The following is a 12,594-nucleotide window of genomic DNA, read 5'->3' on the forward strand; positions in this document are numbered from 1 at the left end:
CTGTGAAAAATACCAATGGCATTTTGATAGGGATTGCACTGAATCTAGGTCGCCTTGGGGGGTATGGTCAAATAGTAATTCTCAAAGACTTAGAAAATTTTTAACAACTCCCATTGTTCCCTCATCCCCAGCAGGACTCATTCCATCTCTGCTTCCTGTGCCCAGTCCAACAATTTCTCCCTGAGGATGCACACTCTTCCCCAGGGTCATGCCCATGAGTCGTGTGTGTGAGGGATGGGCAGAGATCAGGAAGCTGTGAAGCTGCATAGAGAGGACCTTCCAGAAAGATGTAAGACCTCAAGTCTCTTTTGCATTTGGGCTGTAGGAAGGTGAGAGCCTGAAGGTTTCCACATCTGGTTCTTTAAACACCTGCTAAAGACTCTGATGCTGGGAGGGATTGGGGGCAGGAGGAGAAGGGGACAACAGAGGATGAGATGGCTGGATGGCATCACCGACTCGATGGACGTGAGTCTGCGTGAACTCCGGGAGTTGGTGATGGACAGGGAGGCCTGGCGTGCTGCGATTCATGGGGTTGCAAAGAGTCGGACACGACTGAGCGACTGATCTGATCTGAGAGGCTGGAGAGAAAAAACAAGTGATAGACTTGATGGTACCAAGTTTCAAGGTGGAGGAGAGCCTTGGGAGGTAGCTGGGGTGAATATGCTTTCCAAATAATTGCTTCTGTTTGCATGTAAAACCCATTAAGTTTAACAAGCGCATATAGATCTGACCTTGTGAGACAGGAAACAGAAGATAAGGAAATTCAGTTTAAAAATCTCCGCAGAGTCAGTTGCCCACTTACTACATTAACTTGACAATATTTAAAGAGCATGTGCTGTGTCAGAGTTGCTGTTCCAAATTACAATGTAGGGAATAGAGGAGGGAAGCTGAAAAAAAAAACAAAAAACAAATGATGATAAACCTATAACAGCGGTCAGTTCAGTTCAGTTCAGTCGCTCAGTCGTCTCTGACTCTTTGCGACCCCATGGACTGCAGCACACCAGGCTTCCCTGTCCATCACCAACTCCCAGAGAGGAGGTAACAGGGGTAAATTCAAAATATAATATTATAAGATTTATTATAAGATCTGAATAACAGAGGTAAATTCAAAATATTATAAAAACCCTGAGAAATGGGAATTTGTTCTGCATGGGAGAAATGGTGAAAGCAGAGACAGAGAGGGTGATGTTTAAGTGGGGCTTTTCCAAGGTTTCAAAGGTATGAACAGAATTCCAGGAAATAAACCTGGAAATAAAAAATATGTGGCATGTTTGAGACTATAATCCATTAAAGAACTAGTGGCTCAGCAGAGACACAGATACTGACTTGAAACACAGAAGGAGGTTACGTTTTACAGCCATGTATGACATGCTAAGTTGCATGCACGTGTGTATTTGTTTCTACCCTGATTTGATCCACAAAGTATTGGATCCACAAAGCCTAAAAGGCTCTGGTGGAATCACTACAAGAATAGATATGAGAGGGGAAAGTGACCAGATCAGTGTTTAGAAAGGTCTCATGGACAGCTATGTAGAAGCTGGACTGGAGTGAAAGAAGATGAAAGTGAAAAGTAAGAAGGCAGTGATCTCTAATGGATAATGGAATGGGGGAGGTCAGGGTGGGAGCTAAGTGGAAGCAGGGGGTGGGGAGGGCGCTTATCCTCACCTGTCACCTCTGTCTCTAACCCTGAGTCCTTTTTCATCTTAAGTCCCATTCACACCCCGCCACATCACCTCTCCATTCCTCTTCTAGTGCTCCATTTTCCCTTCTTGTAATTTCCTTCCTCCCTTTAATTCTTTATGTATTTTCATTTCTCCCCAACATTCTCTTCCTCTTGTACCCTTGAATTCAATATTATCTTCTAAAACTGCTGTTCTTTCAGAAGAACTCTAAGTCTAATATATTCATCTATTTCTTCACTAATGTTGTTACCCCTGTGCCTCTTTGTCTCCATCTATGACCTGGGGAGTTTCACCAAGTAAGGGGCCACTTACTGTGGAGGATGGAAAGAAATGGAATGTCCCAGGTGTCCAGCTGTGACCAGAGGCTATTCTGAATGGATCTGCACACACAGTAGCTTTTCACCCACTCAGCAGTTAACATTAGGTATTTATCAAGTACTAACTATGAGCAACAGAGAAGGCAATGGCACCCCACCCCAGTACTCTTGCCTGGAAAATCCATGGACAGAGGAGCCTGGAAGGCTGCAGTCCATGGGGTCGCTAAGAGTCTGACACGACTGAGCGACTTCAATTTCTCTTTTCACTTTCATGCATTGGGGAAGGAAATGGCAACCCACTCCAGTGTTCTTGCCTGGAGAATCCCAGGGACGGGAGAGCCTGGTGGGCTGCCCTCTATGTGGTCGCACAGAGTAGGACACGACTGAAGTGACTTAGCAGCAGCAGCAGCAACTATGAGCGAGCCCCAAGGAGGGGCACAGAAGGACACAAATAAATTGTGACCCAAGACCTATGTCTGTAGCACATTATGAATTGGAGAGGAAAAGGGGGACACATGAGAACTTCACTAACATTATGATGTGTTAACTATTGCATGAAAAATGATTGGTATAAAAATCAAATAGAGGCTGGAAGAAGGGAAGATCTTTAGAGTAGGAGAATACACAGAGGAGAGTGATTACCACTTAATATTCCAGACACTGTTCTAGGAACCTCATGTGTTACTTTCCTTAATCTCCTAGACCAGCAGTCCCCAATCTCTTTGGCATCAGGGACCTGTATTGTGGAAGACAATAATTCCCCGGACCGGGAAGAGGGAGATGGTTTCTGGATGACTCAGGCACATCACATCCATGGTACTCTCTATTTCTAATTGGATGCTGCTGCTGATCTGACAGGAGGAACCGATCCATAGCCTGGAGGTTGGGGACCCCTGCCCTAGACTATTTCTACTAAGAAAACGTTTTTCCTATAGAAGTGGAAACTGAGATTCAGAGAGATCAAGCAACAAGCTCAAGGCCAAATCTCAAGGAAATAGAGGCTGTGAAATTTGACTGCAGGTCTTTTGCACTCCAAGTGTCTTCCCACCCGCATATTACACTGAATCTTTGAAAAGCAAATGACATGTGCCACTGGATGGCTCTAAGATATCTCAAGAATGTATATTCCAGCACCAACTAGTGAACTCTCCAGAGACAAGGCCATTTAATCAGCACCTGGTATTACAATCTGCACATAAGCATCCATTATCTAGACCTGGACAATAAAAGCACTAAAAGGACAGGGAACAATTTCATGCATCTCTCTGTCTAGTGTGTTTCCATTAGGTGTATGGAGAAGACACCATGGCATCAGGGAACCTCACATGGGTGTCAGAATTTGTCTTCCTGGGGCTCTCCCAGACTCAGGAGCTCCAGCTCTTCTTATTTCTGGTGTTCCTGCTAGTCTACACCACCACTCTCATGGGAAACCTCCTCATCATGGTCACAGTGACCTTTGATTCCCGGCTCCAAACACCCATGTATTTTCTGCTCCGAAACTTGGCTGTGTTAGAGCTCTGTTTCTCCTCAGTCACTGCCCCGAAGATGCTTGCAGACTTCCTGTCTAAGAAGAAGACCATCTCCTACCAGGGCTGCATGGCCCAGATCTTTTTCTTCCACTTTCTGGGAGGTTCCATGGTCTTCTTCCTCTCAGTGATGGCCTATGACCGCCTTGTTGCCATTTCCCGGCCCCTTCACTATGTCACCATCATGAACACTCAGGTCTGTGTGGGGCTGGTGGCGGCTAGCTGGGTGGGAGGCTTCATTCATTCCATTTCCCAACTGGCTCTGATGCTCCCACTGCCTTTCTGTGGCCCCAACATCCTAGATAACTTCTACTGTGATGTTCCACAAGTGCTGAGACTCGCCTGCACTGACATCTCCCTCCTGGAGTTCCTTATCATTTCCAACAGTGGGGTGCTGGTCCTCATCTGGTTCCTCCTCCTCCTGGTCTCCTACTCAGCCATCCTGGTGATGCTGAGATCCTACTCTGGGAAGGCGAGGAGGAAGGCAGCTTCCACCTGCACCACCCACATCGTTGTGGTGTCTATGGTCTTTGTTCCAAGCATTTACCTCTATGCCCGGCCCTTCACCTCCTTCTCCATGGACAAGGCTGTGTCCGTTAGCCAAACTGTCATGACCCCCATGCTCAACCCCATGATCTACACCCTGAGGAACCAGGAGATGCAGGCAGCAGTGAAGAGATTAGGGAGGTGCCGGCTGGCTTCTAGAAAGGAGTGACAGCGGGTGGGTCACTTTGGCTTTCTTTTCCATTAATAAGGTAGAGAGAGAGTTGCTGTATGCCTCTTCATAGCTTTGGAAATGTTGTGAAGTTCATCTTAGAACTTTATAATTTTGAAATTAAGCAACTCAGATTTTTAGGAAAAAGGATAATATCCTTATTATTTTTGTGTGAAGGTTGATTTGAATATTCCTGTGACAATAAGATATGTTCTCTTGGAAAGCCACACCCTCCTTTCTCTCTTTTGGACAGTCTCCTCTTAGGATGATAGCATTTCCCCAGAAGAGAAGTCCTGTTTTCTGCGTTTTGACCTCTTTGCCCAATAACCCTTTTGTTCTTTGTTCAGAATGATACAGCGCACAACTTGGAGACTTAGCCCTAAACCGGGAGTCTGTGACCCACTATGTAACACACTAGTAACCTGGAATGACCCACCTGGTCTCTCTTGCAGTCCCCAATTCTTCCTCACCAAGCTAGCATAAAACAATATCTGTCTCATTAGTCTCACTTTTGTTGAAGATTCAAATAAAAAATGTGTAACGTATATTTTATAAATCATAGAACCCATGTAAGGATTATTTTTATGGCTAGTATTCTGAAACTATTCTTTATCAGTTGAGTAGTGTTTTGGAAGTAGGGCAGATATTCCTCAGTGCAGTGAGAGAGGTGTGGAGAGGGTGAGGGCTGGACTCCAGAGGGGCCACGCACCATGCCTAAGGGTGATATTGAGATTAGAGAGTGACATCAACCAAGCACTATGTCTGCAAGACTCTGACTACCTACAGCTATTACCCCATCCACCCCAATCTTCAGACTCAACACTTTTTGCAACAGGAATGGGAAGATCCACTCACTTCCTCATTCATTAATTTGTATTTGTAAATATTTCAGCATCCATTTGGGACTTAATGCATTACTTTATCCATAGAAAGTGCTTTATGAAGGTTTGTTGATTATCTATCTCTCTATACACTCCTGTTCCCCTTCCTTTTTCCCTCTCTCCCTCCCTACACGATTTCTGCCAGTTTAGCCTTCCTATATCCATCTGAGCCTTTTCCCCCAATTCACTGGTGTGTGTGCCTTGCTTCCTTTTTGCTTGGGCTTTCATACTACACACCTGTCATGTCTTTCCTCCATTATCAAACTGGGGCTTTGGGGTCAGGTTATTAGAGCTGAAGAGAAGAAATAGTTTATGGTTAGAGTTGCAAGGGGCTATGAACCCAACAAATTTAAATAAAAAGAAGCCGTTTATTGTAATGATGTAAAGCTCTCACTGAAATAAGGTGAAGGCGGGTATTATGGGCATAAACAACTGTCAAGACTGACACAGCTGGTCCTCCTCCCCGCTCCCTCCATTCATCATTCCCTGCCTATGCAGTCACCTGTACATGGCTCAAACAGGAGCCTCTCCCAAAAAAGCTGAACTCTTCTTTCTGCTTTCACAATCAGCTAGCTCAGTCTCTCTGGATTCAAATTCCAAAGTCTTTTGTTGAGGTTGGACCATGTATCCCAAGTGGCTGAGGAATGTAGGGGTCATGTGACATAAGCCCACCCCTTGAGCAGGGATTGTGGGTGAGGGTTGTCCCCTGAGAAGGAGCTTGTGGGTGCCAACTCCCCCAAAGCATGGCTATCATGAAAGGAACAAGCAACACACCTCTGACATGGCACCATCCAAGAAACGTGTCATTAGTTATGTCTAGACATTCATGTTTTTATTCATTCATCAGGTAAGTATTTACTGTCTACAATTACTCTTTCTGTTCTACTTTGTTCTCTTTGCCCCCTAGGTCTTTGGGGAAAGTTCCTGAGTTTGTTTTGGCTGAACCAATTAAAGGAAGGACAGGAGCCTGAGGAAGTAGGGCATTCTAAGAGGACAGGTGGCTGCGGCTGTGGCAGTGGCAGGGGCTGACCCACGAGGAACCATCAGCAATTTCTGAGAGAGCTGGAATGGAGAGAGAGCTAAGGGCAGGAGGAGGCACCTGGACACCCAGGGACAATGATGTGACGCCTGCCTGCCTGGATCTCCACCCCTGGCCATGTCTTCTAACTGCATGGACACTGGGACACACCAAGTACAGGGCAGAGGGTGCCCATGCAAGACAAAAGTGTTTTCTGTTTTCTTGTTGAATTTAAAAACAACAATAAAACTGACTAAAGGTGCTTGTTATAATTACCGTGTTCATGCAACTCTAAATAATGTCAGCACTAAAATAGTCCTTCCTGTCAGATGGGTTGTTCCTACCACCCTACTCCTCATAAACCCTGTGTGTTTGTGGGTGCATGTGTGCATGCACGCACACGTGTGTGTGTGCGCACACGCATGTGTGTGTGAGAGAAACAGATGGGGTCCTGAGAATCTGGGGGTAAATTAGATTTAGAGAGGGAAGACCAAGGGTATTATGAAGAGGAGTGTTAAGTGGTTGAAAGAGGTGATCACATATACTTTCGGACTCTTCTAGAGTGTCAATAAAACAGGTGAAGGCTTGCGTGAGGGAAAAAGTTGAGTTGGAGCCTGTCTCCCATGACACAGAATGTGCCCCAAGATCTCCCAAGAATCTGAACATGGGCCCATGGCCTTTGGTTTGACCAGCAGCATGAACTTCATGTAGGAGATAGATGGGCTCCAGGTTAGACATTTACAACTGGCCTCCTGTTTACATCTCATGGGGTACAAAGGAGTGGGCTTCAGGCTGGATACTTAAAACTGTTAGCATTTTCTGAGACAAGAGATAGGTGGGCTCCAGTTAAGGCATTTACAATCAGCCTTCTGTTTGCCCTCCAAAATGGAAGCAACAACAGAAACAGGGTATAATAGGCAGCATTTGTCTCTTGTATACACCTTAAGGTAATAATCATGGCAATGGTCAAGGTAATAGCCGTGGCAAGGACAAAGAGGGGAAAACCTTGTTTGAGTGAACGATTAAGGGATCTGCTTCCTCCCTCTTTTGGGACAAAGGAGACACTACACACACACAGAAAGACTCCTTGTGGGTTAGAAGTCAGGGGATAACACCAGACCATGATGAGTCTTGCTTCTCCCAGAAGCCTTCACTTTGAGATCCACCTCGGCTGAGGTGTGCATGTGCACTCCAAGGGAGGGTCCCAGAGTGGATCAGATGTGGGAAAAGAAGCCAGATAATTGGCCTGAATTCAGTTCAGTTCATCTGCTTAATTCAACTCTTTCCACCCCACAGCCTGCAGCACACCAGGTTTCCCTGTCCATCACCAACTCCTGAACCTTGCTCAAACTCATGCCCATTGAGTTGGTGATACCATCCAACCACCTTATCCTCCGTCATTCCCTTCTCCTGCCTTCAATCTTTCCCAGCATCAGGGTCTTTTCGAATGAGTCAGTTCTTTGCATCAGGTGCTTCAGCATCAGTCCTACCAATGAATATTCAGGACTGACTTCCTTTAGGATTCACTAGTTGGATCTCCTTGCAGTTCCAAGAGACTCTCAAGAGTCTTCTCCAACACTACAGTTCAAAAGCATCAAATCTTCAGCACTCAGCTCTCTTTATGGTCCAACTCTTACATCCATATGTGACTACTGGAAAAACCATAGCTTTGACTAGATGGACATTTTTTAGCAAAATAATGTCTCTGTTTTTTAATATGCTGTTTAGATTTGTATTTGCTTTTCTTCCAAGGAGCAAGAGTCTTTTAATTTCATGGCTGCAGTCAGCATCTGCAGTGATTTTGGAGCCTAAGAAAGTAAAGTCTCTCACTGTTTTCATTGTTTCCCCATCTATTTGCCATGAAGTAATGGAACCAGATGCCATGATCTTAGTTTTCTGAATGTTGAGTTTTTAGCCAGCTTTTTCACTCTCTTCTTTCACCTTTCTTTCACTCATTAAGAGGCTCTTTAGTTCCTCTTCACTTTATGCCATATGGGTGGTGTCATCTGCACATCTGAGGTTACTGATATTTCTCCCAGGAATCTTGATTCCAGCCTATTCTTCATCCAGCCCCGTATTTCACATGATATGCTCTGCATAGAAGCTAAATAAGTAAGGTGACATTATACAGCCTTGACGTACTCCTTTACCAATTTGGAACCAGGAATACAAACACCTGGAAGAACTGACTTGTATAAATGACTTAGTCACCTCTTTACTGTGCTCCTCCTCCCTGAGGTGATGCCCACACCCTTTCTCTCTAGGTGTGCACCTCTGCCTTGCTTCTCTTAACTAAATGAACCATTTCCCTGTGTGCTCTCCCACTTGTTGTTGTGCTGTCTCTAATAATAAACTTGTACCTCCATTGACAGTTTCTGCCTTCATGATAAATGCATATTTCCCTGGGGGCAAAGATCCAGGGAAAATAGCTTCTAGCCTCTAGCCGTTGTTGGTCTGGTGGCTAGCATTCCTGGTTCTCATCCAGGTTACCCAGGTCCAGTTACAGGGCTGGGAATTAATCTCACTTCACACCACTGCTCACAGCTGCCTTGCTGAGACCAAACTGACAGAGCAGCCACAACGACCAGGAGACCTGCTCCTTCTCACTGGGAACTGTCATGAGGAAAGGATGTATTGTTTCCCTGTCTCATCCTCCCCACATCAACACCAGACAGGAGGGGCTGGAAAGAGGAAGAAAGAAGTATGAAGGACAGATAAGCAATAAAAGGACAAATAAGTAAATAAGATAATTTCATGGAATAAAAGCTTTGAAGGAAATGCTTTGGGGTAATGTGGCTGGTAGGATGGGTAGCATTATAAAATGTGGTCAGGGAAGCACTCTCTGAGGAGGGGATATTTGAGCAAAGACCTGGACAATGAGAAGGAAACAGTCAGACAAAGGTCCATGCGATGGGCACGTATTCCAGAAATAGCAAATGCAGAGGTCCTGAGGTAAGAATGAACTTGGTGCCCAAAGCAGAAAGAAAGAGGTCAGCATAACTGGAGTGTGATGAACAGAGAGGCTCTTGGGAGGAGGCGAAGTCTGAGGTGTTGTGTTAGTTATCTACCACTGCAGCTAAAAACAGTAATGTTTTTATCTCATAGTGTCTGTGGGCCAGGAATTCTGACAGGGCATGGTGGAGACAGCTCCTCTCTGCTTCTGGAAGTCTTGAACCTCAACTGGAAGACTCAAGGCCAGGGACGGAATGGCTTGCAGTTTCATTCTCTTACATTGTCTAGCTGTTGAGGTTGGTGTTGGCTGGATGCATAGGTGAGGCTACTGACGTCTCTTCATGTGGCCTGGGGCTACCATCACAGCATGGTAGCTTCCAAAGGACAAGTGTCCCAAGAGAGAGAGAGCCAGGTGGGAGCTCAATTCTTTTTACACCTAACCTAGAAATCACATAGCATCACTTCCAATACATTCTATTAGACAGAAGTGAACAAGCAAATTAGACTCCATTTTTTGAATGAGGAATGTCAAAGAATTTGTGGGCACACCTTTAAATTACCACTGATTGGATAGGAACCAGATCATGAAAGAGTTTGAATTTTATTCTAACTGCAGTGAAAGTATTAGGAGGGTTTGTGTGTAGAAAGGGGTGGTGGCGCTATAAAATTTATATTTTAAATAGGCCATATTGGTTTCTGGGCAGAGGATGGTGACAGGGTCAAACCTGGTAGAGTGGATTAAGAACTTGACTTGGATTCAAATTCAAGTTCCTACACTAATCCGCTGTTCATTTCAGTCACCCAGTCTTGCCCGACTCTTTGCGATTCCATGGACTGAAGCACGCCAGGCCTTCCTGTCCATCACCAACTCCTGGAGCTTGCTCAAACTCATGTCCATCGAGTCAGTGATGCCATCCAACCGTCTCATCCTCTGTCGTCTTGGGCAAATCACCTAACACTGAAGGGTAGGAGGACCCTTTTGCGTTTATATGGATTTACCTAGAGCTTTTTCCTTCCTCAGACCTGCAAGGGCATGTTTGTTTCACGGTTCTCCTTTGTTAGATGGCTGTTTTTGTTCACTACTATAACCCTACCACCAGCGCAGGCCCTGGATTGTGAAGACTCTCCATAAATTTTGGTCAAAAACATAAACAAATAAACAGTACTGTAAACCCCTCATTAGTCCTGGAAGACAGTATACATCAGCCCAATCAGCCTTCAGTAATTGGGAGAAGCGTCGGGGGAGCACCTGGCTCCATCTCTTCTGGGATAATCCTGTGCCCACGCTGGATGTGAGGCCTGATTCCATCATCACTGCCCAGATGGACACAAAGAAGTGAAGAGCTGCCCTAGCCCAGAGCCCAGTACAAGTGGCAGACCCAGGGCAGCCCACTCTGGTGTCGTCATGTTGCATTAATGAGACTTGTGCCCTCCAGGGACAGGGAAGAGCAGAGAAGGGTCTCATTTCTCTCCATGACCATCACAGAAGACTGAATTAGGGGTGTAGGATGGGAAGAGAGGAGAGAGAGAGCAGGCCTCACTTAGCACAAAGGGCTCTGGCCAGCGGATTGTCTGCCCTTGACATTGGATGCTGACACCTGCCACCTCCAGTGCTGCCAAGACACTGGGACCACCGACCCCCAAGCTCATAACCACACCAGAAGCTGGGGAGTCTGTGACTGGGGTGGGGCAGGACAGGCAGGGATAAAACCTCTACAGTCTTTCAAGCCATTGTTTGCATTTTTGAGCCTTCTAAATTATAAGTGCCCCAGGCAGAGACTATTGCATTCAATGGGGTGTCTAAATTCCTACAGCTTTCAGGCATTCATTCTTTCCGGAAGTATTGAGATGCCAGGAGGCAAAAATGGATGCCTCAGGCCCTTTCTGGTGGCAGCTGTGCAGCCAACACTCTCAGGCTCGGGACGCCTCCCCTGCCCGCTTTGCCCCAGATTGGCTTTCATCCCACGCACAGTGGCCACCCTAGAGGTGGGGGTTGGGGATGGGAATGGGAGCAGCCAGGGCGGCCTGCCAGCGCCCCCTCCAGGCCCTCTTGGGGGGACCTTCTCAAGCCTGAGGCCCCCTCCCAGCCTGTGTGAGGAGGCTATCTCATCAGGTCTCACCCACACCCTTGGGAACCAGGGGGAGCAGAAAGGCTGGGAGAGTCAGACACTGGTGGAGAGCCCTTCCTGGCTCCAAGATTGTTCCCACTCTTTCCCCCAACAATAAAGCTAAGGTCTCAGGCGGCCAAACCTGCCTCGCAGTGGTGTTGCGAGAACTCAGCGAGAACTCACAGAGAATGGGCTGGCGGACAGCAAGAACAGTGGATCACCCCGAACCAGCTGCAGTCCCTGTTACTGGAACCCCACCTCCGGGCCTGTTACCCTACCAGTGGCAGTGCCCTCCGGCTCTTATGCCCCACAGAACCTGAGGTATAAGACAAATGGGCTCCAGGCATGGTGTTTACAACGGGCCTCCTGTTCACATCTCCTGGAGTGAGGACAGCTCCAGGCCCCCATTTACATTTCTGGAAGCAAGAGACAAACAGGCTCCAAGACTACAAATTCATGACTAGACTCCTGCTATATTTTGAGATCTATACCTTGATACAAAAACCAGCAACAGGAATAGGGTAAATAACTGGACACTGGGCACTTTTATGGCAGGAAAAGAGTGGGACTAAACCCTTCTAAAAGATTAAAGGTCACACACTTCCCATCCTTGGGGCAAGGAAGACACTGTGCTTGCTCAAAAGTCTTCATGGATTCAAACAGGTAGGGGATGCCAGGCCTTAATAAGTCTTGCTACCCTCACCCATAAGCCTTTTCTGTGAGATCTACCTCCACTGAGGGGGGCGTGTGCACCCAGAGGAGAGGCCCAGAGGCAAATTAGTCATGGGGTCAAAACAATACAACTGGCCACAAAGAAGACAGACCCGGAAGACTGGCCCCTTAAAGAGGACTTAAACTTCCCAAGAGTGCGACTCTCTCTGAGTTCGCCTGTGCATCTTTCCACATGTACTTATCTTTTCAACAAACTTTTTGCTTTACTCTTTACCTTCTGCCTCCTTGCCTGAATTCATTCTCGACAAGGCAGGCAAGAATGAAGGACTCAGGCCCTCACTGCTGGCCCTTGTGGTCCAGTGGTTAGGACTCCCAATCCCAGAAACAAAGACCTTGCTTCCAGCTACTGCTCGCTGCTGCTTGCTGCAAGCTGCCGCTTACTGCGGCCTGCCTCTGAGATCAAACCTTCTCACTCCTCACGTTGCTCATGCACAGCAGGGTCTGCCTGGTGAGAAAGCCCAGGGCCCTCCTCTCCTGCCCCAGGCCCTGCCCTTGGGAGTTTCCTGACTGATGGAGGAGGCGAGGCACAACTCTCACATGAGGTCAGGGCAGAAGCGAGGAGAAGGAAGGTGCAGTGGCCCTCAGTTGACCCTCACCCCTAGCCTGGACCTGCACATCTCTAGTTCTCACCAGGACTGCTCCTGCCTCCTAAATATCCCTGCC

At 46.8% G+C, this 12,594-nt stretch overlaps 1 protein-coding gene across 1 annotated transcript; it reads left to right on the forward strand.

Annotated features, from left to right (window-relative positions):
- Positions 1-3,304: 3,304 nt before the first annotated feature.
- LOC109573158 (olfactory receptor 4D2-like) lies at positions 3,305-4,240 on the forward strand. Its single transcript, XM_019980341.2, has one exon. It carries the CDS (start codon positions 3,305-3,307, stop codon positions 4,238-4,240), a length of 936 nt encoding a protein of 311 aa, XP_019835900.2.
- Positions 4,241-12,594: the final 8,354 nt, after the last annotated feature.

The sequence above is a fragment of the Bos indicus genome, chromosome 19 (assembly GCF_029378745.1).
Source record: "Bos indicus isolate NIAB-ARS_2022 breed Sahiwal x Tharparkar chromosome 19, NIAB-ARS_B.indTharparkar_mat_pri_1.0, whole genome shotgun sequence".
NCBI classification, from domain to species: Eukaryota; Metazoa; Chordata; class Mammalia; order Artiodactyla; family Bovidae; genus Bos; species Bos indicus.